Source organism: Xenopus tropicalis, chromosome 7 (assembly GCF_000004195.4).
Source record: "Xenopus tropicalis strain Nigerian chromosome 7, UCB_Xtro_10.0, whole genome shotgun sequence".
Lineage (NCBI taxonomy): Eukaryota > Metazoa > Chordata > Amphibia > Anura > Pipidae > Xenopus > Xenopus tropicalis.
Genome location: NC_030683.2, coordinates 45,763,593 through 45,789,307, shown reverse-complemented (window position 1 = coordinate 45,789,307; position 25,715 = coordinate 45,763,593). Strand labels below are relative to the sequence as shown.

General features: G+C 37.1%; 1 protein-coding gene across 33 annotated transcripts in view; it reads right to left on the bottom strand.

Moving 5' to 3' along the window:
- col13a1 (collagen, type XIII, alpha 1) overlaps nt 1–25,715 on the bottom strand; it is a 201,571-nt gene that overhangs the window by 5,517 nt on the left and 170,339 nt on the right. For 28 of the 33 annotated variants that reach the window (XM_031905313.1, XM_031905314.1, XM_031905320.1 and 25 more), the window contains 7 exons: nt 25,233–25,304; nt 20,302–20,337; nt 17,199–17,252; nt 16,443–16,496; nt 14,066–14,101; nt 8,428–8,514; nt 3,629–3,667 (listed from right to left, as the gene is read on the bottom strand). In XM_031905313.1, the coding sequence (XP_031761173.1) occupies nt 3,629–3,667; nt 8,428–8,514; nt 14,066–14,101; nt 16,443–16,496; nt 17,199–17,252; nt 20,302–20,337; nt 25,233–25,304 (378 nt within the window). Of the gene's footprint in view, nt 1–2,283; nt 2,529–3,628; nt 3,668–7,626; nt 7,705–8,427; nt 8,515–14,065; nt 14,102–16,442; nt 16,497–17,198; nt 17,253–20,301; nt 20,338–25,232; nt 25,305–25,715 lie in introns of those variants that run through there. The other 5 variants (XM_031905312.1, XM_031905315.1, XM_031905311.1 and 2 more) reach the window with 5 other exon arrangements.

The following is a 25,715-nucleotide window of genomic DNA, read 5'->3' as shown; positions in this document are numbered from 1 at the left end:
CTTTGATTTTTTCTTATATTATGAGCCTGGTAATGTTTAACAAGTGCACCCTCTATCATTCTGGGCAAGGGCTGAACAGAACAGTAATTTAGTGATGCAGTTCTATAAGTCAATGGGACCATAGAACTGAGCAGAAAAACATCAGGAGACGCATTCTTTATCTGCTTAGATTTTTGCTCTTCTGCTCCTGTAACATATTCATGATATTACGAGCGTAAAAATCATAACATGCAAAAGTACTCATATGAGTATGAGTTATATGTCCCACAAAATACTTTCCTGCTGCTTTATTTATTAGTCATTTCTGAATACATTTTAAAGTGTTATTCATTGAGAGTTCTATAATATTTAAAAGCCAGAACATTTATGCAAATACATTCATTTTGGGGGGATATAAATAGTAGCTTGTACTGGCAGTTTCTGTTTTGTCAAATAAAATAGAGGGTAAAACAATGTCACCGCTGCCTTTTACAATGCAAAAGAAAACACATTTATGTGAAATGCATGCAGTCCAAGCAAAAATCTAACATTATATCAAGCCCTTAGGAACACCTCACACATTTTTTTTTCTTTCAACTAAGCCATGAACTTTGGTACTTCCCCCCCCCCTCACCCCGATTTCAGAACATTCCACATTCCATACCGTCTCACTGACAGATGGTTCCAATTTGGTGCAAAGTATTTCAGCCTATAAATGATGTATTGTTTATTTAAAGAGAGGGCTCAATGGGACTGCTGCTATCAGGGGACTTTTCAAGAACTATGTTCTTCAAACATTTACCTAGGCCCAATAAGCCGATCTGATTTATAAACAAATGTTGCTCCCTGATGTAAAGAAAAGAAACTTTATGTGTCTGTAAAAAAAAACACATGTTGTTTAGAGGAAATAATATCTCAGCATTTATAAGCAAACAAAGAGGGACCTAATATGAAAAACACTGAACATTATTGGAATAATAAAGTATATTTATTAATCTTATGGAACACATTTGATTCCACTGCGTTTTGACTAGTTAAATGCTATTTGTAGTGAAAGTGAAAACTTAACTTACTCTTTGTGGTGCTTCCTGCTGAACAGAAAGGGAAGCAGTCTGGAGAAACTGCCTGTGGTTTGTGGCAGTTACAACAGTGACTCAGGGAAATCAGCTTATGCACCATTATTCGGATATTTTTGCGGGAATGTAATAATATTCATTAAAAAATTTTTTGGGGGGCAAACAGTTTTTTTTATCTTATTTATTTATGCCCATTGTATTCCCTGCTTAAATGTTTAATTACATTTTCCCAATTTCCTTAATTTAATTTGTGCTTGCTTTACATTGTGATTAAGTGGTAAATATATATTATTTTCTGCACTTCTGCTGTTCCCTGGTGCCTAGTGCTGGTCTCATAATATAACTAGTAGTGGGCCTTGGGTTAAATGGTAGTAAGAGGAGAGAATGATAAATGACAAACCATTAAAAGGGATACTGTCATCACATAATTATCCCTTCATTAATAATTCAGTTTAAATGTTAAACAAGAGTAAATAATGTTGTGCCTTTGCAACTAGACAAGACTTTCAGTTTTCATATATGTATACAAAAGTACAGTGTATGGCGCCTTAGTCTTCTCATGAAGAACTGCAACACCCTGAACCATAATGTGTTTTGTGGCCGTGACCTGAGTTGCAAATGCCCCATTGCACCCAATGCTTAAAAGTAATGCATATTGTGGCTAACTCAGAGTAAGAATTTGGTCACTTCTGGCACATGGTGCTTATACGCCAATAGTGTTAACCTTTCACCACAAGTCAGCTTTGGTTATTGACACAACCCACTTTAGGAACCCTGGCATTACCACCATGTTCAGGGAGGTGGTATATCCACGGTTCAGCAAAACAGGTAGGATGGGCACAATTGTACTTAGTGTAACTATACTGAGCACCTTTGAATCACATTAATAAGCCCAACATTTGCATTTATTTTGGCAGAACTGAGAGTCTATTGAACACAAGGAAAAGAGTGGGGATCAGGTATCTGGTGTGTCGCAGGTACTACGTGTGGCACAGATTTTAACGGAATGTGTCTGCTAGAAGGTCACAATGTTATGTTAATTGCAGTGCTATTCTATGGATACAATGGTTCTCTTTATCTTTAATGGGGTAGTTCACCTTTAAATTAGCTTTTAGTATGATATAGAGAGTGCTGTTCTGAGACAATTCCAGTTTGGAATTGTGGCAGCTATCTGATTGCTAGGGTCCAATTGGTCTGTCACTTTTCTGAGGAACGTTTGGCACCAAAGTACAATAACTTAAAAAGCATTATTTAATAATTGTGCACAAATATCATGCAAATACAGCAGCATATTTTTCACAAATATTAGAAAAGCAAGTACAAAAATACACAACTGGTCCAATGAGACAAAAATGTTTTAGTATTTGTACAAAAATGCATAAAGTTTGGTATTTTTTTCCATTTATGTAACACTGTATAAAAATAAATATTCTATGAACAAACACACAGGACAATCCCAGGTTAGAACGGTCACTGCAAGAGAAAACAAACCAAGGTTAGTTTAGCAGTTTAATCAGTACTAGGTAATGAGAAAGGCCAACCCCACTGTGCTGCATTCCTGCCACTTAAATTGAGTTGGGAGAGGATAAACCCACCTGCCTATATTACCGGATGTAAAATCAGGCACTATCTGCACATGCACAGCTTATACCTTGCCCGTTTTTCATCCATACCACTACCCACTTCCCAATAAGCACCAGTCTCTATGTGTCAGGGTTTTCTCCTAGCAACAACTGGCAGTTATTGATTTTTCCCTTCAGTACGTAGGGGATAAATTAACAAAATTTGCAAGGATTGCACCAGGTCCAGTAACCTATAGCAACCAGAAGATGGCATTTTTTGGTTTCTTGTTTGAAAACAAATATATACTTTGTTGCTATAGGGTGCTAGACCTGGTGCAAACTTTTCAACCTTTACTACATCACTTAAAAGGAATTTATGCTACTCAAAACTTAAAGGGTGTTGTTCACTTTTAAATTAACTTTTAATATGCTGTAGACAGTGATATTTTTAGGCACTTTGCAATTGCTCTTCATTTTATATTTGCACTGGTTTTTTAGCTTTTTGTTCTGCAGATTTCCAGTTTGTTTTTTAGCAGCTACCTAGTTGCCAGGGTCTTATTTTCCCTAGCAACCAGGCAGTGATTTAATCAGTAACTAGAATAAGTACATTAAGTAGAATAAGTTAATTAACATCTATTATTTAGTTATGATATTATCCTATAAATATAGCACAACACCTTTACGCACAAGCTGAAGTATTCTTGCATGTTTATGTTAATTGTACAATTATTTTATTTTAGCTAAAGTAACAGCTGGATGTTTAATTGGCCTTAACTATCCAGCCACATGGAAGGGTCACTATGTACCTCATGGACGGGTAATCAATACTTAGTTACCTTGAAATACTACAAGTGTTATTAGTGTTCCTTACAGGTGGCATTTTGAATAAAATATACATGCTGGATGCACTTGAGATCTGATCTGATCAGCTCAAGGCAGGGAAACATACTGCAAAGACAAGCAAACAACAAACAAACCCATATCCGAATAACAGTCTGATTTGTAAATTACCTTGTTCCAGCAGCCCTGTACTGGTAAACCATCTTCTCCCTATAGAAAATAGTAGTTTGAGATTACTCATGGTCCTGGCGCAAATAAGGTGTATCATGCACTCAAAAATGCATATACTGCAATGCATACCTTTTTTATATCAGTACATTTGTCCTTTGTGCATATATTTTTGCAATGGAACAGATGATTAGTTTGATGATTTGATTTGATGGAAACCATTTTTATAACCACTCATATACTTCTGTATTTCCCCTGCATCAACTAAAGGGAACCTATTATCTTTGAAGACTATAATTTTCTTTTTCAATTGTTTAATACAATTCATAATGTTAGTCTACCTGTATGATGTCCTTATCCTTCTAAAACTGCCATGCAGATTCAGCTTTGTAACTTTCTGCAACTTCCTAAACCCCACTATCAAGTGTTGTCGCTTAATGCATAATCATAATCAGCCCCGACTGCTTATATAACTCTTCGTCAGTTAGCCCTTAGTTCCCACACTATGATGCCTGTGTCTATTATTCTGTAAAGCATACACTATATTATCTTATTCAGTTAGACTCACCAGGCTATGTATCAGCCAGTTACTCTGCACTGCCCACTCTTCTGTGCTTTAGTTCCTTATACTATGCTGCTTACCCTGCTATACCTCAGTTAGATATTCTTTGCTGCTCAAACTACCATGCTGCTCAACTGCCCACGCACCAATGCCCCATCTAGTTAGATCATACTGTTCATTGCAATGTTACACAAAAGTAAGCAAACGTGCCTAATTAACACGAAATAAGCTGTTTTTACCATCAGGCCCGGACTGGCAGTCTTTGGGTTATGGTAAATGCCAGAGGGGCTGCTATAAGACCAAATAATCACTATTTGATGGGTCTATGGGGGCTGTGTATTTAAAATGCCAGAGTATATTTTAAATCCCAGTCCAGGCCTGTTTATCATTCACAGAAAAGCAAGTTTTAGGAGCCCTAGTTAAATCCTAGGGCTCCTAAATAATAAGAGAAGCGTAAAAGCAGACAACCTTTAAACAATGCATGCTGAAAGTAAAACATAATTACACTGCCAGTATGACAAACCCTAACCCACAGTACAATGACTGCTTGCACTATAAGAGAACAAGCAATTGAGTAAATTGTGCTTCACGCGTAGTTGATTTTCTGCTTTAAGAATAAATAAATTAAAAAAACCTAAAGCCATAAAAAAAGAAAAACTAAAAAACAAACAAAATATGAATGATATTGTGTTGAACCTATGCTAGTGTATGGTGGCCAGAAAGTATAATCTAAGTACTGTACAGCCTTGTGTTATAACACAATGGGAAGCAGTGGTTTCTAATGCTGAGCAATGTGTATGGATGGATTTACAGGAGCACCAGTGGATCGATCAGAAGCACAGGTACATGATTAATCCACATATTGATCCATCGCTGTTCCTATGAGGATAGCATGAGTGCCTGCACTGTTGCGATGCCTGAGGACAGCTTGGGGAACATAATTTGATCATACATTGAGGAGCAGCATGTGTCAATGGAATACATGTGTAAGATTTCCTTGGCTTTCAGGTTCTTTGCAATTTTTAAACCATATAAAGTATAACACTGGATTGACAAAAATGCCCTTAATACAGATAACCCTTTTTAATGGTGCAGCACTCCTGGCTATAGCTATGAGCCCTGAGCTCAGCTGCCACCATGGTAAAATATCTCAAAATGCAGCACACCCTGACTAAATAACATAACACATAACGTAATCCTATGTAGTCTCCTTTTCTCTGGGTATTTCAAAACAACACCTAATGCATTTATACATTCTAAATCAATGGCTTAAATGTAGATTTTTGGATAAAATAGCAGGTCAGATCACATTATGTTTACCTTTGTTGTCAACCCTCCTCACAAGATAACCTATTTTGTACAATCTCCCAGGAGATCTGGTGGATCAAACCAATAGTGTATATATATATATATATATATATATATACATCCATGTATGGAATCACCTGTGCTCTTTGAGGATTTTGAGAATATATGCACTGGATTGGTGAAGGCATACTTAGGACAGCTGAGACATGATAACAATATATGTAAGGCCTTGTACACACTACAGACATGAGATTTGGTCCATCTATTTATCCCATCATTTGCTAAAAATCTTTACAAGCAATGACTGAAGTATTTTCCTCTGTGCACAGTGAGTGGGAGTCGGATCAATGCTACAGTGCTACACTACTCTTACTGTGTGTGTATGGACCCATTAGATGCTTTTGTTCCATTGACCTCCAATAAACTGAATGAACTTATTAGAACATTATTTAATGGAACTCTTTATATAAATTGCTTATTATAGTTATAGTTATAAACTGTTTATATTGCACACACAAAGGAGATGTGGCCAAAATTTTGGTACTTTGTGTTAATGGTGTGGGCCCCATATAAATAACTTGTGCGGGGCCCCAAAGCTTCTGATGGCAACCCTGGTCATGTCTGTGTCTGTATGCAGCCTGTCAGCTCTGTGTACAGAGCAGCACATGGATATATTAAACTACCACAAAAGGACCTAGTTCTGTTTGTGTATCTACAGGGATTTTTAGTTATGCAATAGTTTGAGTACAAATAATTGCAAATACCAATATTAAGGTGACAAGTTATGACAAACTGTACAGAATCTAAAAAATGTAATACATATTTGTAATTAAAAAAATCTAGTTAAGCTTATCTTACTAACAAATAGAGAAGCAGGTTTATTTTTTCCCCTGTTTTGGGGTTTTTGCCAAGGTTATTGTAACTGGCTTTAAAAAGGGTAAGGAGGGCAATGTTATGGCAGGAGAGAAAAGGGAAGTGTGCTAACGGAGTAGAATTTGTTAAAGGTTGATTAAAAGAACAGGAAATACATATAATATAGTATGACAGGCCATGAGTTCAATGGTTACAGGAACTGGGCAGTGAGTTTATACCCTGTACAAAACAGGCAATGAAACAAGTTTTTGGTTATATTCATACCATACAAAAAGTCTGGTTTTGGTTTAGAATATATGTAATTACTATTGCAGGTGAAAATCATACATTAGCAGTAAAAGAAGTCTTAGTTAGTGTCATGCAATACAAACAAATGGAACTAAAATTCCCATACTTAAGGAGTGTTAACTAATGTTTCATTAGAACAGTGATCCCCAAGTTTTGGTTGCATAAACAAATAGGTAGGCTGCCAGTCCACATAGAGGCTACCAAATAACCAATCATAGCCCTTATTTGGCACCCCCAAAAGAGTTTTCATACTTGCATTGCTCTTGCACTTTTTTCATTTGAATGTGGCTCACAGGTAAAAATAAGGTTGATGACCCCTGCATTAGAGCATGAAAAAAGGTTCAACAAGGGCACTTGGTATAGCTAGCCATCCATACTAGGTGGTGGGACAATTTAGCGTACCACATTTTCTCCCTGGTAATTTAGTACATACCCTTGGTGTTACCAGGCACATAAGTGGCAAAACACAAAACAAAGAGCAATCCATCTCTGGCTCTTGCCACTTATGTACAAGAATGCTGAATAGAAAAATTAAGAATGTTGAGGGGAAATAAAGAAGTCATCAGATCACTTGAAAAATCAGGGCTGCTTCTAATACGTACACTGCAACTCATTGCAGCTTTCTAGCTGGAGTTTCTAGAACTGTGCCCAATTTTTGTCATGGTAAATTCAGGGACTTGCTCCAGTACATTAGAAATAAAATATGATATCAATAAAGCCCACTATAAAATACTGTGTAAAGAAAAAGGTCAAAGCAGAATTTAATGATTTAGTGAATTATATTTAAGAAGAAACACGTTTGGATTACTAGAAGGTTTTAAGAGCCATTTGTGAGTGTGAGGATACATACAAACCTGATACAATGCGTCCATGACATGAGCATGGTGCATATGTTAATGACATCATCAAGCAAAGACGAGCAGTAGAACACAGTACAAAGCATGCAGGAAAAGGGAAGTTAAAGCCATACCAATGGGCAAGGGGCATCCAGCCCGTCCAGCCCTGGTAACCCCGGTTCACCTTTCTCGCCTTTTAAACCTCGGTGTCCCTGTTCACAAAATCAACTATTTCGATTATTTCAGGAGATACCATTTACTGCCACTGGAACGTCATGATAGCCTTAGTATGGCAAAGCTGCAGGACACATGCATTTCACATATAGCTTCCATTAGAATGATTTTCTATGATTTCTGTACTAGAGGGCATACGTTGCATCACCGACTAAGCATTCTTTTCTATACAATTTGTCAGTACGTCGACATTTTTGGCTGGATTTCTGCATTATGTACTCTTGTGTAATGTTCTTTTCCATATTGGAGCAGCTAACATTCTAGCTGTACCTGTCCTTTATGGGTTCTTCTCTTACACGTAGAGAACAACAACAAATCAAGAGAAAATGCAATTATCTTTTAAATAGATAGATCTACTCATGGTGTCCTACAACTTTGCCAGTCTGACTACCATGACACCTGATGAAGTTCTCCAGTATTGAGGAAGGGAAAACATTCTCAGCTTTTTATTACTCCTGAGGTCCTGTTCACAGATACTGGTAGCAATCTTCGGAAAGTGGTGGTAGAAAGAGGCAGACCCATTTATTGAACTTACCAACTTTTCCACCTGCTGAAGACCCTTTTAATGTAAATAAATCTTGCCAAATATTATAAATTCATGTTATCACTGTAACAGAATTGAGCAATTAGAACAGTTCATCTATTGTTCTTCCCATCCTCAAGTCCTAAATAAAATACATTGTAAAAATCATCAAACATACCAACGGGCAGGGTGCATCTAATCCAGGCGCTCCTTGGTCTCCCTTATCCCCTTTAGGACCCCTAGAGCCTTTCTTTCCCCTTTCCCCCTGCAAATAATAATTAGGTTCAAGAAAAAAGATATAATAATGTGAAGGATCATCCAACTAAAAATTGTTTTAAAGAGCTATCAAGGAACACATATTGCTTTTATCAATTAATATATCAGTAAGTGTGTAAAGGAAAGTGACATAGAATAGAAATGTTCATATGTAAAGATGTAGCTGAAAAGGGGTCATTAGTGTTTCCTGTAGAGCATGTTCCCTCCTGTGAGCCACCCAGGAACTAACAAGGAACAGCAGAGAGGGTGGGCTACTTTCCTTTACATTACGTACAAACACTAAGGGGCTGATTTACTAAGACACGAATTCGAATCCGAATTGGAAAAATTCCGATTGGAAAACGAACATTTTGCGACTTTTTCGTATTTTTTGCGATTTTTTCGGCGCCTTTACGACTTTTCGGAAATTGTCGTGACTTTTTCATTACCAATACGATTTTCGCGAAAAAACGCGAGTTTTTCGTAGCCATTACGATTCGCTCGTATCTTGTCGCGACTTTTTCGTATTGAGCGCTCGTAAGCGGCGGCCGAAACTTTCAGACTTAGCATGATTTTGGAAGCCTCCCATAGGACTCAATGGCACCCTGCAGCTCCAACCTGGCCCAAGGAAAGTCTCCCATAGGGCTCAATGACACCCTGCAGCTCCAACCTGGCCCAAGAAAAGTCACCATACTGAAGCTTGAATGAATCCGAACGCTACGAAAAAATCGCAACATTTTGCGCAACTTTCGGAATGGCTACGAAAAAGGCGCGACTTTTCGCACAAGTTTTAACGCTACGAAAAAATCGCCAGATTTTGCGCAACATTCGAATGTCAACGAAAAAGTCGCGATAATTTTCCGAAAAAATTGCCAAATACCAATCATTACGAAAAAACCGCAATCGAACGCATTCGCCCGGTTCGTGAGTAAGTAAATGGGCCCCTAAGATTGTTTAAAATACAATTATGTTCCAAATCCTATTTTAGTACAGGTGAAGCTTTAAAATTTTATGGTCCAGTCAGGTTTGCCCAACAAAGTGAGTTTTACAAAATTTGCTTGTAAACTGCCAAGTCATTTCGTACAGCATAAGAATGATAGTAGCAATACCCATAAAATAAACCAATAATCCTCCATTCTAAATGCACTGGATGTTCTTTTTCCAATATAGCCCTTTTATTTTTAGACTGGCAGTCTCTAGTAAATACCATTATAAGGTCAGGAAGAGGATATATAAAACCTGTAGGGTTCTGGGGCATCTACCCCCTTCAGTGGGCTCCAAGGGTCAGAAATAATGAATATTTAGAACATGGACTGAACCACTACAAACAAAGAGATGGAGCCATGTTTATTTAAAAAAATAAAGCAGGCAGGCACTCAGGATATTCAGGAAATTGTAGAGAAAAGTAGCCAAAAAGGAGTTTTAAGTAAAAAAGTGCCTGCCTGCTTTATTTTTTGATTTTCCCATGGTGGCTCCCTAAGCTGAAAGGTCTGGGGCATGAGCACCCGGACCCACCCTTACTATGGGTAAGATTTATTTCTACATATGAAAAATAGTGATCACCCCTAAAACTGTGTTTGGATTGCATGTTTATTTTAGTTTGCCCTTTACTTAAAATCCTAAGGAGGGATCTCTAAGAGGGGGGGGGGGATGTGAAAATATTTCATAGCCCCTACAGTGTGTTCATAAACCTTCACCTGTAGTAGAACTGAAACTATTACTTATGTTGTTCCATAAAGTATATCTATTAAGTTCTATTAAGTTTTACATGTTTACAATTTGTGTGGATAGATGAATACTGTTTATGCTTAGGAGACAATAGTTCCTTGTTGTTCATAACCACTACAGAATATTGAATCTGAGTTGGATTAAAATAGCTACAATTATAAGTATAATGTATATTTAACAATTACAAAGTAAGTGAAATAATTTGAACATCCAACCAATATGCATTGGCAGACAATGCATTCATTAGTAGGAAATATTATATTGAGTAAGTTATTTATTAAAAGGACATTGTAAGTCAATATATTAATCATTTAATCAAGAAATGTAGAAGAATTCTATCTGGCCATGGTATAAATAATGCTTATAATATTTATTCAATTCAATCTTATATCCTTTTTATGGGTAAAAAAGACACCTAATTATAGAATATGTGTTAGCATGATGGAAGTGTTATTAATTGTTTTTAGAGACAATTTTATTTAGTGTCTATTTGAATGTTAGACAATAAAACTTTTATTAGGAAATTTAATTAAATGGGGGTTTGCAAAAGAAATGAACTGGAGAAGGTGGAAAGCAAGTGAGTAAAACCAAGGATAAGATATTTCAACAAAGGATAATCCAGGAGAAAAACTGGAAGTAGGAGGAAAGACCCAGGAAAAAGGCACAAGTTAAGGATAGGATAAAGGGGACAAAGGTGGACCTGTAGAAAGCAAAAACCAAACACACACAAAATAAATGTGACAAGGAGGAAATGGAGTAAGGTTGTATTGCACAAGTGACATATGAGCATGTTTCAGTTGATCTCTGCCTCTTGACCACACTGGAAAAGCAAACCACATTGGTTTACATAATGCCCTCTCCAGAAGACAAATTTAAGGTTCGACTGAATTGCAGAACTTTTCTCATCTGTTTTGTTTGTTATGATGAAAGTCTGTAAGACTAGAGTCAATACTGTCTTCATGAAAATGATGAATACTTGAAAACAGGTTTCAAAACGGCTAATATAAATCATATTTCTTTGAATGTATTCTCTTTGTGAGCAATTGTTGGAAAGGTAATATTTTCCATATTTTATATCCTGAATTTACTGCACCAGCTTAAATGTTCAGCATCCCTATAGCAGTAATGATAAAGTACTTAAGTCGTCACAGGGGATTGTCACAGGGGATCGCCATACTGCAATCTGTAAAGGTCCCTTTACCTTGGACCGATTCGGCAGCTAATCGGCCCGTGTATGGTTAGAACCGAGCAGCCTGGCCGACCGATATCTGGCCTGAAATTGGCCAGATCTCGATCGGCCAGGTTAGAAAATCCAGTCGGATCGGGGACCGCATCGGCTCAACATCGCCAACGCCAAGCGGATCTTATAATGTATGGGGACCTTAAGAGTGTCTGCAACACTCACATGCTCAGTGTGCTTTTTAGCATCTGTTGAGAAGTTGAGCTTAGGGATCATAGCAAATTATCAAGCAGAAAATTGTCTGTCATAGAGAGTGTCAAAGCAGTTTTGTCTGTCATAGAGAGTGTCAAAGCAGTTTTGTCTGTCATAGAGAGTGATGCTACAGTGCTGATTATTGATTTCTGATGCTATTTGCACTGATTTCTGAGCTGCCATGCAGAAATAATCTGTATTATTTACTAATCAGCCTGTTTTTGTGACTTTTATATTGTTTATAAACAGTATATTTTGAGTCTGTCTCTCATTACATTCCCTAATATAAAGAGTTAAGAAATTCACTGACTTGACACATGGCACACAATGGTGTTCATTTTATGGGTCAGTGATAGGCTGTGGGTTTTTCCATAGACCTTCACAAATCTGCTCTGGGAACCAACACAAAGAAATTTGCTTCTTACTGAATTGTGCATATTTGGGCACAACGTGCACTTACAGCATTAGGGGCACACACAGGGTATGGGTGTGCATTTTAATGCCTTTTTACTAGGTGATTCTACTGGTGCAAAACTGACAATATGCTGGTGCAATGTGCAAAAAAAGCCCTAATCTTACTGCCTGTAAATGGCAGGTACTATTGTTTAAATTAGCACAAATAGATGCAGGTTCTTGGTGTATGGCATTTTATTGGGTGCTATTTTAAGCTAATTTTAGCACCTACAATGCATGTAGAAATAGTAAATGAGTTGTGCTGAGCAATTGCAGATGATTAAAATAAGACAATTTATGTTTGACATGGTTTGCTAAATCAAAATAATGTCCGAAAGAGCTCAGCCTAAAGGTATTTGTTAATACCACACCAAAAACTATTTTTATTATCATAAGCTGCAAGGGTCATTTTTTTTTTTTTTTTTTTTATATCTGGACTCAATGGATAACATAAATAATACCACCTATGCAGAACAGCCATTGCTCATATGTTTAACATCCACAGGACAATAGCCATTGCTCTTACATTGGGTATATTTTTTATAATCAGTAGGGTATAGGATCTTTAAATTCCTTGGATCAAGAGAGACATAGAGCCCAACTGAAACATACAAATTATGTTAGTATTTTTCTATTCAAAGTCATTAGTGAGAAAACGAAAGTTAACATTTTGTAGGTGGAATGATTAAAAATAAAATTGTATTAACTCTTGCTAGTGCAAAATGTTAAACATGCCTTAGACTGGTTAACACTTCCCTTTTCCAGTAGCACTACACAAGCGTGCACAACGGTAAAATTAGGAAAGAGCAAACCACACACACAAGCTATTTGCACTCAGCATCACACAAACACACAATTTACCCCCTATCAAGCATAATCTGTGAGGTGAACAATCCAAAACTCTCTAGCTACGGAGCAGTTAAAGTTTAACAACTGATAAAGAGTGACAGATTGCTCCCCCCTACTCAATTACCATACCGATGGGGTTTTTAATAAGCCAAGTGCAGGTAAGTATTTATAACGAGACAAAACTAGCTGTGTAAAATGAGTTATGACTTTAATGAGTGAACCGTAGAAAAGTAAGATGCTATTGGGAAACTTGCCAGGAATATATTAGTTTAGTTTATAGCAGGGCTGTGGAGTCGGAGTCGAGGAGTCGGAGGCAATTTTGGGTACCTGGAGTCGGAGTCGGCAAAAAATGAACCAACTCCGACTCCTACTAAATTTAAATGGGAATAAAAAAATAAAATAAAGCAAGTTTAAATGTCCCAATTCACAAACAGTCATAATTAATGACTTCTCTGCTATAAGAATAAAGCCCAATGCACGCAGTGCATAAACAAACACACTGAGTGACCATGAAGCTTTTCATTGGCTGTATGCTTCACTAAATGGGACGTAACACACAGTTAAGGTGCGGCAGCTCCACTGCGTCGTGTTCCTCTGTTACAGGGAACCCAATGCCCACTGGGAACCCAGCCTAACTCTCACTGATAACTAATTAAGTAAAACAAATTTGCAGGACTAGAAATACTTGTATACGTGAAGGGAATGGATAGTCAATAGCTTAAGACTGAAGCTTTAAAACATTTGAAAAACTGCTGTAATTCAGCTGTAATGTTAGCTTAAACTTTAAACATGACTATGGGATTCTAGGGAAATCATTAGAAGTAGGAGTATAGATACAATTGTCTATCAGTTTATTATCAGTTCAGTTGTGTTTTAAGTGAATGTATAAAATATATTAGCATATTAAAAACAGAGGAGTCGTGGAGTCGGAGTCGGAAGTATCAGAAACTGAGGAGTTGGAGTCGGAGAATTTATCTACTGACTCCACAGCCCTGGTTTATAGAGTGCTGTAAATACATATTTCTTAATCATTCCACCTCATCACACAAGGATTAGCAAGAGAATATTAAAGATTAATTTGTAAAGTTTTGATCCTTACCCGACTTCCCTTCTCACCAGGTGGTCCAAGTAAACCCTAAAAAACATAATTTACTATTTTAACAAAGTAGAATTGAAAAAAAAAAAAAAACAGATTATGACTCGGCAGAATACCATGCCAACTGTATACCAATTCATTGGCTTAATATTGCCATCTTGTGGAAAGTCCTGAGAGCTCGTTTGTGGGCAGCATGGAAAGATTTTTTTCCTTCTTTCTGATAGATATTTAAGGAGGGTGCACTAAAATTGTTAGGTGGTACAGGTATAATCAGTGGTTACTGATCCCCACAGAAATTTTAAGTACTCACCCATTTTAAGTACTCACTCACCTAAAATTTTGGGAATAAGACATTTTGGATAAAGCAGGGTCTGCTTTCTTAATAGCAGTGGTTCCCAAACCGTGTGGCTGGCTGCAATCCACTGGGGGCATGGAGCAGTGGCAGTGGACTCAACCTGAAGGCCACTTTTTTGCTGCTATAGATGTTCTTGAACTCATAACTGTATGACTGATACACCAGTATTTTCCAATATATGTACCCTTGTTTTGAGCTTAGAGCCTGATCAAAGTACTGCTCTATAGTTACGTACCTGGGTATAATAAGAGTATATTTCTAACCTGACCATTACTTGCATTTTTCACACCTTTATCCTACCCAGCAAATTACAAAAGTCAGAAATACTCATGTTAAAACTACCCTTAACATCTACCATGAACTTATCACAGGGCCTCAAGTCTCTAGTTCAGGGCTGTCCAGCTAGAGGCCAATGTGCTGAAATAGTCCCTTCAAGGTAATATTATGGCCCCCACAGCCAACTTTGGAAGACATTATGATGTAATGTAATCCAGGCAAAGAACATGCAATATAAGGAAATTATAAGTCCACAATATCAAACAATGTAGAACTGCTGCACTAGTTCATATGGAAAAGTGAATCTAACTGCACACCATTAGGGTGCTAAAAAAGTGTTAAATAGGTAAGACAACCCCATGTTAATGAATAACATACAATTAAAGTACATAAAAATAAAATAAATACGTATAAGAAATGATATCACATAATAAAGTAGTTGCATGGGAAAATGTGTTTGTCTAATGTTACAGTCCTGGAAACCGCTCTTGCAAAACTCCCTTTAAGAATGGAGGGATACAGAAGCCTCTACTTAGCAATAGTTAAAGGAACAGTAACACCAAAAAATGAAAGTGTGTAAAAGTAACTAAAATATAATGTGCTGCTGCCCTGCACTGGTAAAAGTTGTGTGTTTACTTCAGAAAGTCTACTATAATTTATATAAATAAGCTGCTCTGTAGCCATGGAGGCAGCCATTCAAAGGAGAAAAGGCACAGGCACATAGCAGATAACAGATAAAACACTATTATATTCTACAGAACTTATCTGTTATCTGCTGTGTAACCTGTGCCTTTTCTCCTTTTTTCCAGCTTGAATGGCTGCCCCCGTGGCTACACAGCAGCTTATTATATCAATTATAGTAGTGTTACTGTAGCAAACACACCAGTTTTACCAGTGCAGGGCAACAGTGCATTATATTTTTATTACTTTGGTGTTACTGTTCCTTTAAGTCTCAATGGAATTTAAACTTAGCACATATGTATCCTAGCATCCCTAGCCCACCAGCAATTCATTTTGCTTGGTGCCACAGCCACCAGGCTCATTCTCTTATAGGAAAAATCCCCAACAGCAGGTACTTTGTGCATGAGATATCTTGCGCCTGTTGAGATCAGTTGGTTGATGTTGATTTTACATAGGTCATGCTAAATGCTCACTTGGGTGGAAATAGCTCATATGCATGAATACTTATTTGCTTGTATTTAAAATTAGCAGATCCCTGTTGTCAGCCATTTTTTAAGTATATTCTTTAGAAGCAAATGTGCACCATATGATTAAATGGGTTTCTTGGTTGGTTATGGTTTCTGCTTTAACTTATTCAAATGTAAATCATAAGTACATTTTACATGCAGCCACTAATTAAGTGAAGGATAAACTGCAAGCAAAAAGAAATGTAAAAGTAATTTGCTGATTAATACATAGGGGCACATTCATGAAAACGGGAGTTCGAATCCCGAATGGGACAAATTCGGATTGGATACCATCATTTCTGAAGATCGCAAATATCACGAATATGCTTACGAAAAATTCGTATTAGTCACGGTAATATCGTATTGGCAATCCGAAAGTCCCGAAATTTTCGTGCCGAACGATTATAAACAGCGGGAAACCTTTCTGATTTTTTCGCGCAAAAGTACGAAAAAGTTACGCAAGCGTTGAATGAACGCTCCGAGCTTTCGTGGATTAGTAAATCTGCCCCATAATATAGACATTACTATGTTAAGCTGAAAATCCAGTATATTGTGCACTTACAGGAAGCCCTGATGATCCAATTGGTCCTGTAACTCCAGGATCTCCTTTATTACCCTACAAGAACAAAACACAACAGGACATATAACTGATATTACAATGAATCTGTTTATCTACACTTATTATAATGATTAGCCATAACACTGAAAGGCTTAAGATTCTCTGGAGCTTTATGTATTAAACCTACGTTAGAGACTTTTTCCTACTTTTTCAAAGACAACAATAAAACATCAAGCAGCTAAAATATACCATGGGGACATTGTTATGGTTGAAAATAAATAAAGGTTATAAAGAGGCTCTGCTAGGTGTCATATTGGAAGAGACACAGAATTACATTTGTTTATGACAGCTCTGTGCCTAGTGCCCAATATACCCCTGCAAGCCCTTATTATGTAGCTCAGACTTGGTCGAGGTCCACGTTTTCTGCCCAACTGCTGTATGTCATTCTGTGACCACTCCACAATGGCCTCATAGCTCTTCAGCTGTGATTCCTAAACTGTGTGGCTGGCCCTCTAGGGGTACCAGGCCTGAAAGCCAATGAGATTTGCTTGTTATCTCTTCTAGACACTCCTGGAAGCCTAGCCTGGTTGATTAGTGTCAGAGGCACTTGAACCCTACACAGCTTTATATGGACTTCAGAGAGCAGGGATTCTACCAAGGTCTGATGAAAGGGGTGGTGGAAAGTAAAATTACATTTTTTGAATGTTATCATCTCAGAAACCTTTAGAAATGTCCTAGCACATTACAACAAATACTTACCCTCTCCCCTTTTGGTCCGGCTGGTCCTGGAACACCAGTTGGTCCAGGGATCCCCTAGTTTATAATTAAGAAAAAAACAAAATCTCAAAAAACTGTTTTTTTATCAGGCTTTTGAAAACTGAGAAACAAGCAAGTTGCAGAGCAGTCCAGTTTTGCAGACAGTCAAGTTATATTTGGCCAGTTAAATTTTTTCAGCTTTGAGTCTAAACATCTTTGCAAAACATAATTTCTCCAATTATACTATGTGCTAAAAACACAGACCACTGACATCAAATAAAAATGTAATTCCAAAAATGCCTTGTTGTCTACTCAAAGCTGAAAAGGGTAGCATAACAAAGAAACTTTGGTTTAGTCATGTATTTAAGCAGTGTAACCAGTACAAATTAAATTCTGATTAAAAAAAAGAAGAAATTGCATCATTTCAAGAAGGTAGCATTGCATGCATTTTGGAAGTTTCCATGCTGCAGAAATGGATGCATTCATAGCCATAAACATAATGGGGCACAATCGTCCTTGATTTCAGTCTAAGTACAATTGGTTAACCTTGTTTTGTTTTACACTATACAAACTTGAAGGCTGTGATAAAAGCTATTAACTCCATTTCATTGAAAGAGATCAGTGTTGTAAAAAAGCTCTCTTATTAAGAATTAATAGATGCTATTCACAACAAAACACTGGGATCTACGCTTGCTACTTGCCCCAGTTCCATAATATGGAATAGGGAAAGTGTTTTATCTAAAAACAATTAAACCCTACAAGATTTTTAATATATGAACTGGGGCACTGTATATTTAACAGCATTAGTCCCATGCCTTAGATCTGAATTACATCTGAGTTATCAACTATTTCTCTCCCTGAAGCTATAAGAGCCTTGTTAGGCTTTGAGTATCTCTGATCTCATGGAGGCTGAACTAAAGTAACATGCATGCTATTAACATGGCTGCTCATGAAGCTCTGGCTAGGTACATGAAGCTGTTTGTTATTCTATGCATGTTGATATACTTTCATCTAATTTGTGTTAGACAAAGTATTTTTTTGGCACTGAAGGCCTGAATCATTGGAATGGAACAATTCACTAATAACCTATTCTAAATAAAATCTAAAAAAATGTTTTTTGATTTAAGTGTACAGTACTAATAGCTTTAAATGGTTTTACATAGTGCAAGTCTAAGAGAAATAACAGTAGCCAAAAATACTAATATAAATTGCCTTTACATTTACCTTGTTGGGGTGGAATGTTTTTATATTTAGAATGGCAGACACTTAATTCACATGGTTAAACTGGTAACTGGCCTAAATTGATAAGGTTTCAGATTAAATAATACATACATATACATTTTGGGCTGGGCTAAATTAATGGGGTGGTTTACCATTGAGTTAACTTTGAAGTGATGTTACCCATAGCAACCAATCAGTTCTTTGCTTTTGTTTTCTAACTTATAGGTGGCCATTCAAAAATTGCTGATTGGTTGCTATGGGCAACATCACCTGTGATGTTTGTCTCCAAATAAATACCCCTACCTTAGTGTGTTATAGAATGGCCTGTACTTAGCAACTTTTCATTTGGTCTTCATTTTTTATTTTGAATTATTTTTGAATCATTTTTTAATTATTTCCTTTTCGTCTCTTTCCAGCTTTCAAAAGGGGGTCACTGACCCCAGCAACCAAAAACTATTGCTCTTTGGCCTTCAGTTTAATTGTTATTGTTACTTTCTATAACTTATCTTTCTATTCAAACCAACTCCTATTCATATAACTGAAGAGTTGCTAAATAAAAAGCTATATTATTTAAAAACCACTTATAATGAAAAATGAAGACCAATCGCAAACTGTTTCAGAATAGCACTATCTACAACAGGGATCCCCAACCTTTTTTACCCGTGAGCAATATTTAAATAAAAAAAATTTGTGGAGCAACAGTAGCCCAGTGTGGACTAGCAGACTACAGGAGGCACTCTTCGGCAGTACACATGGTCTTTACACCTTTGCAACTTGCCTTTAGGTCAGAAATTCAAAAATAAACACCTGATTTGAGGCCACAGGGAGCAACATTAAAGGGGTTGGTGAGCAACATAAGTTGTAACGTTAGGCTAAGGCTAATGCCACAAGAGGCCAGTTCAGCCCTGAGGATCAGCCCCTCCACTGGCTTCAGCCTTCTTTTGTGTCTCCACCCAGAGTCGCTGCATCAACCCAGGTGCAGACACACAGAGCGGATTATGGTGCCAAAATGAATACTCACATGTTTTGACACCAAAATCTGCTGTGTGTGTGTGACTGTACCTGGTCCGACACAGTGGCGCCACTTGCAGACACTGGAAAAGCCTGATGCCAGCAGATGGGCTGATCCTTGGCCTGCAATTATCCATGTGGCATTGGCCTTAGCCATGGCTTTTATGGTCTTGGTTTTTAATGACAATCTCCTGCTTTAAATATTGTTAAGAAGTTGACATATTAATATTCTTAAAACAATATGTATGCCTGTAGATAAGATATAAATTCATCAGAAAAAGGGTTTCTAGTTAAAACCTTTCTAGTTATTTGACACAACCATAAAAAAATTGTTAGACAACTTGATTAATTGTCATACATGATATCTTACACATAGATTCCTGCAGGAAAACAGTTGTACATTTCCTTTACATGGGACTGGTACAAGCCAGGGCACAGAAGTGGAAGATGTATATATAAAATGTTTATACTATATAGTTTTGTGTAAAAGGGACAGGTAAAGTATGTTTATAGAAGTCATTTTAGATGTTTTGCCATTCAGATTTCCTGCTGCTGAAATCTAATATCTAAGAACTAGTTATACATAATTAGGCTTCGATATGGCAACCCTAGCAAACTGTCTCCCAGCCATTGACATACGTTATAATTTGCAGATTAACATCTGTCGGACGTACAGAAGTAGAAATAATGATATGCTATGACTTCATTTCCCAGTGCCAATAGATTTAGCAAGAAACCAAAACTGATTGCTTGTAGAAGAAGCTAACATTCAGAGATTTTTGGGGGGATGAGAAACAGGCTAGAATAGAGAGCAGACAGGACAAGACAAGGTAAGAGGAGAGAGGTATGTTGGGTTAAAGGAGATAGAACTCACCCGTGGGCCATGTCTGCCGTCTAAACCTGATGCACCCTGCACAGCAGGGCAGAGTTTGAATAGACATGGAATGGGGAGGAAAATGGAGGGAGGAGAACAACAGTGAGGGGGAGACGTGAGTGAAGCAGTGACTAAGGACATACAAACACATCAATTCCCCAACAAACACGGTTTAAACAGACAATGCAAGGTTATTGACAGACATTGCAATTATGGCATAGTAACACACAAAGAGTCTGATATATTCTCCTCTATGTCTGGCTAAAGAAAGCCTGCTAATCACAAACACATAACAAAGAATTGCGATTTTTTACGATATTTTTTACTTAGCGCCAAAAGCATATGCATTATTTTCAAAAGCAATCTAATCAGCTGAAATGAATACAGTCATATTTAAAGAGAAATCTTTTTATTAAAATAGGTACGAGGGCCAACCTTGAGTGTAATGTGGCCACACATATGACATAGTACATTGTGCTGTTCTAATTCAGCCATACCTACTAGAGTTGTTCCAACATGGGGCGGCCTAATTAGCAAAATTTGTATTTGTGAATTTGTGTTATTATTCGAATAAACTCAAATTTTACCCAAAAAGCTTTGCTTATTAAAACAACTTTACTTATTAAAACATTTGATTGAATAAACCGTAAAAAATTATATTACTCATCTTTTTCAATGGGTCTACAAGCTCTCCAAAGAAATTTAAACAATGTGCTTAAATTGTGGGACAACTCCCATTGACTTCTACATACACTTGCAAGCTTTAAGATGCCTATGTTGTCCATTCACGTTTTAAAAAATGTTATGAGCTTAATAATTATGGAATTATGGAAATTATTTGAAAAGGTATCAAATGAAAAATTTCAAATTATTAATAAATCATCCCCCTAATGTTTTGCTGTGTTCCTAAATACAGCAGCCATACCTTAAAGGTACAGTCTCATGTGGCACAATTTCAGGTAATCGGCTATAAGATACTAAAGGGCCCATTTATCAATGTACAATTGGTTACGATTAGAAAAGAATAATATTTTTTCGATCGTTGGGATATGAAAATTTTGTGACTTTCGGATCGCCAATACGTTTACAAATGTTTCAATACGAAAATTTTGTACTTACGATCCAAAAGTTCAGAAATTTTTGTACTGAAATGAAAAGAATTTTTGTGACATTTTCGATGATCGTATTTCGGGATTCGTACATTGATGAATGGGCCCCTAAATAAAAAGGGCTTGTATTGGAAATATTTTGTGCCAAATCTTATTCAAAAGACCAAGAACAGACTAAGAGTAATGGTTTACACAGCATTTTAAATCAGTGGAGAAAACCCCTATCCACTTCACTCCACTGTTGCAAGAGCACTAATGGGTAAAGTATCCACCTGTCAGTGGACTGGTGGATTGTGTGGATTTGGCACAGTTTTGCATTTTACATATGAAATTTGCAGTGTGCACATAGGTGCATGCCATGCTGGTCAGTGCTCCTTCAACAACATTAGGATCGGAGAAGCTTATTTTTATGTGCTTTAATGTGCCATTGCCTTTAGGGTCATATTTTTTGATGGGTTCACCAGAATCCAATGTCCAATCCAATCCAACAGTAAAACATTTGGTGCAATTCCATGCAATTTGGCCTCCCAGATAAACTAATACTTCCTTGGGCAGGTGACAAAATCACTCTCTATTCATTTTAAGCAGGTATGCATTTTAATAAGGACCTGTATGCCCCCCTATAACCAATTTCTCTTAAAAAAGATGCCTGTGTATAAAAGGTATGTCCAACAGGATAACATTTAACTTGCCTAAATACAAGGTAGATGTGTGTTCCTGATATCCATGCTTAAAATGGAATGACTGCAAATGGCACAGAATAAATGATAGCTGCAGTACTCCTACGTGTAGCCATCAGCGCCTCTGTCATCAGTATAATTACCTGTGGTCCTGTAGCTGTTATTGAAATAGCTAAAATAGTTTGCATATAATGTGTCATAGCATTTCTGACCTTTAAATCTATATGCAATTTTATAATGCTTAAGTGACATGCAAGAGCCTTAAAACCAAAGAAACACCTGCTTGTCACTGATGATGGCATCAAAAAGGAAAAATACAGGGTTCCACTTATTTTTCATTAGTGAGTAAAATATGAAGGGAGGGGTACTGTATATGCGATACCTTTCATTTGACTAGGAGCTGCCTGTTTGCCTGACGACCAGGAATTCTCCATAGCCATAGAGATTGGCACCTCTAGTTGTGCTAAATTATTGCACAGTTCTACAGGTAACCAAGGATAATACTTGCTTCAGTGACAAAAAAAAGGATTTTGAAATCATAAATGCAAATCTGTAGACATGTTTTGTAAACATATTGAGCATTAATAATTAAGGGACGATAGATAAAAAAAATAAACCCTCCACAGAATATAGGTATTTTTTTTATTTTAACTACATGAAAGGAACACAGCCTGATTACAACAGAACAGGAATGTGTTTTAATGGAGGCCTTGTTATCTAATATCTGAGGAATGCCAGAACATGTGCATTATGGAACAGATGGGGAAGTCAACTAGAAGTGGAAATAATTGGGAATTGCGCAATGCTGAGCAATATGTTGGCATTTTATAAATACATGTTGATAATAATAATATTGCCCTAATGTTGGTCATAGTTGTTTCACAATATAATTATTTTTCCATGGACCTGCAATTTACCATCACTTTATGTGGGGGGGACTAAAAAAACTGGCCTGCAGATTCCATACAATGGAGTGTGTTAGTTTTACCCACAGCCCCTAAGTGACCTGAGTTCCTTCCAGCAACCTGTGAGTGTGTGACTACCTTCAGAGACCAATAGTGCAAATATAGCTTTTCCCATAGTCTACAGCTGTTTGTGATTTGTAGATATTTGTTATGTAATTTAATTAAATTTAACATTTATTTAATTGAATTTGAAATTTTTTTTTTGTGCCTTATTCACCTCCTGATCTTACAGTTATCTGTTGTGCAAGTAGGTAAGAATATTTTTATTTATATAGCTCTGCTTGAATATGCAATACTGTATATTGTACAGTATAAGTACTTATAGTGTAGTGTCACCCACTGTGACCTACAGCACTTATATTTGCCTATTTGTGTCTGTAAGTTACCCTCCCATATAGATTGTAAGCTCTATGGAGCAGAGACCTCCACCCGCTTGTGTCTTTGACTTATAACTTATTGCAACTGTACCTTGTATTTATTGTTATACTTTGTATTTATCTATTATTATCTTTAACCCCCTGTTTGTATTAATGTATTCTACTGTACAGCGCTGCGTACATAAGTAGTGCTTCATAAATAAAGATATACTGTACATACATCCATACTGTACATTACAACAATACATTAACAGGAGTTTGAATTGCTGCCCCTAACACTGAAAAGCCAGTGCATGTTTCCATATAAGATTAAATGTACCAGCTGGCATTTAAAGAAGTATGTATTTGATTCCCTGGCATGGTCCTAGAGGCAGGTACAACTAAAGTGTTAAAGTTGAGATGCGTGAGGATTTTAGTTTCTAAAGGCACTTTTACAGGTAATTGCAGTGTCCCAGTTCCCTTCCCAATGACTGAGTGGTTTTTCAGCAGCCTTTTTTTTCTTTTGACCTTTTGCTCACAAATAGCAAACCTATTCCCGCCCATCGTGCTATTACCAAATGATTTAATGATTGAGTCCATTATATGGAGTGGAAACACAATACTCCCTGTCTAGGTCCTAACTGGCAGATTCTCAATGAAAACAAACAGAGTTATTACAGAACTGGCCCTCAAGCCCAGCTGACGTCAGACCCAGTGCTGGTGATTTGCATGGGCTTTCAACTTAATTAGCCAAATAACCAACACTAATACTGTTGACAAGCAATGTTTTAATGTCATATGACAAACAAACATTTTATGACAGTAAAACAAAATCTGGATTTATAAGTCAACTGTCCCACCACAGAACTAAACTTATCCTTTATAATAATCATATGGGTGGTGCAATTTGAAACCAAACATTTCTCATTTAGTAATGGTCATAAACGTGAAATAATTGCAATGAATGGCTTGCTATGCCATCATTTTCTTTAACAAAGATCCCATTAATGTCCTTTTGGGTTTTAGTTACAGTATATACCCAGATTTAGTCAGGCAGTTTGGCTTATTAAGACTATACTTCCCAATCATCTGGGCATATATGGCCAGTCTGGCGGCTGTTTAGACTAATAACCCTGCAATCCTGGTGAATTAAGGATTTTCGTCATGGCAGAAAGTTTCCAATGGCTGGCTGAAATAAAGTGAAGAGAAGCTTCAGCTCTGCAGCTTCTCATTATTTCCTGCTGTTTCTATGATTTGGGCAGCCTGAACAAACAGAACAATGGAAATACACATAGCACAAGGTACAGTAAATGTATCTGTTGATGGGCTGAACGTACATACACCATATAAGTTGGTCCTTGTATGCCCACCTTTAGCTGCTATAGTCTGAGACTGGATGGCCATAACCTCCTTTTGTTATAATGCACTGCCCATTGGTCAAGGGGAGAGACATCATTGGGGCCATTGCCAGTAAATATGAAATTATCCAGGCATAAATTAGCAGGAACAACAACCTAAGTTTGGGCACTTTTTTTTAAAGCACTCCTATTTCCCATATATGCCAGTGCTGCATATAGTGACAATCTGCATAAGTTTGCATCTGCAGTACTGCATAAGCTAGAGGCAAGAAATTGCATTCTTTGTGTCCTAAGCCCAGGAATAATAAGGCTTACTATTGTTTAATATTCCAGTGGTTCTAGTCAGGCCTAATGCAATGTACCCTTTGCTTGCGAAGCTTGTAAGTGAATTAACCTATTTGTTCTACCATGCACAGTACAAAGAAATGGTTTCCAATACCCAGGTCATAGAAGCATTACTTACTGGCAAACCCATAGGGCCTTTGTCTCCTTTTTCTCCTTGGCTGCCCTTTTCCCCTGCTGCACCAGTTTCTCCCTGAAAAGACAAATACACAGAAATTACTAAACATATTTTTGAGATGCAATACTTTCAGTTGCCTTAAAGGGACATTATTATGACACGATATAAGCTTTAATATTAGTTATTCGTACAGCTCAGCAAAAAGTTGGCCACACACAGGCCAATACCCACTTTAGGCCAAATGCTAAGTTATTAGGCCAAACATGGGGATAGCCAGACAGCACTGAACTACTTATTTGGCCTCTGACCAAGATGACTGCAGTGGGATTGTGATTAAACACTGTCTTTTAACTACTGGATCAGTAGATAATCTCCCAAACGTGTAGATGTGAGGCACCTCCTGAACATCAATTCAGTTCATACAGATCCAGCTGCTATCTTATAGAACTGTTAACAGATACTGTAAACATAAGTGTTTGCATAGTT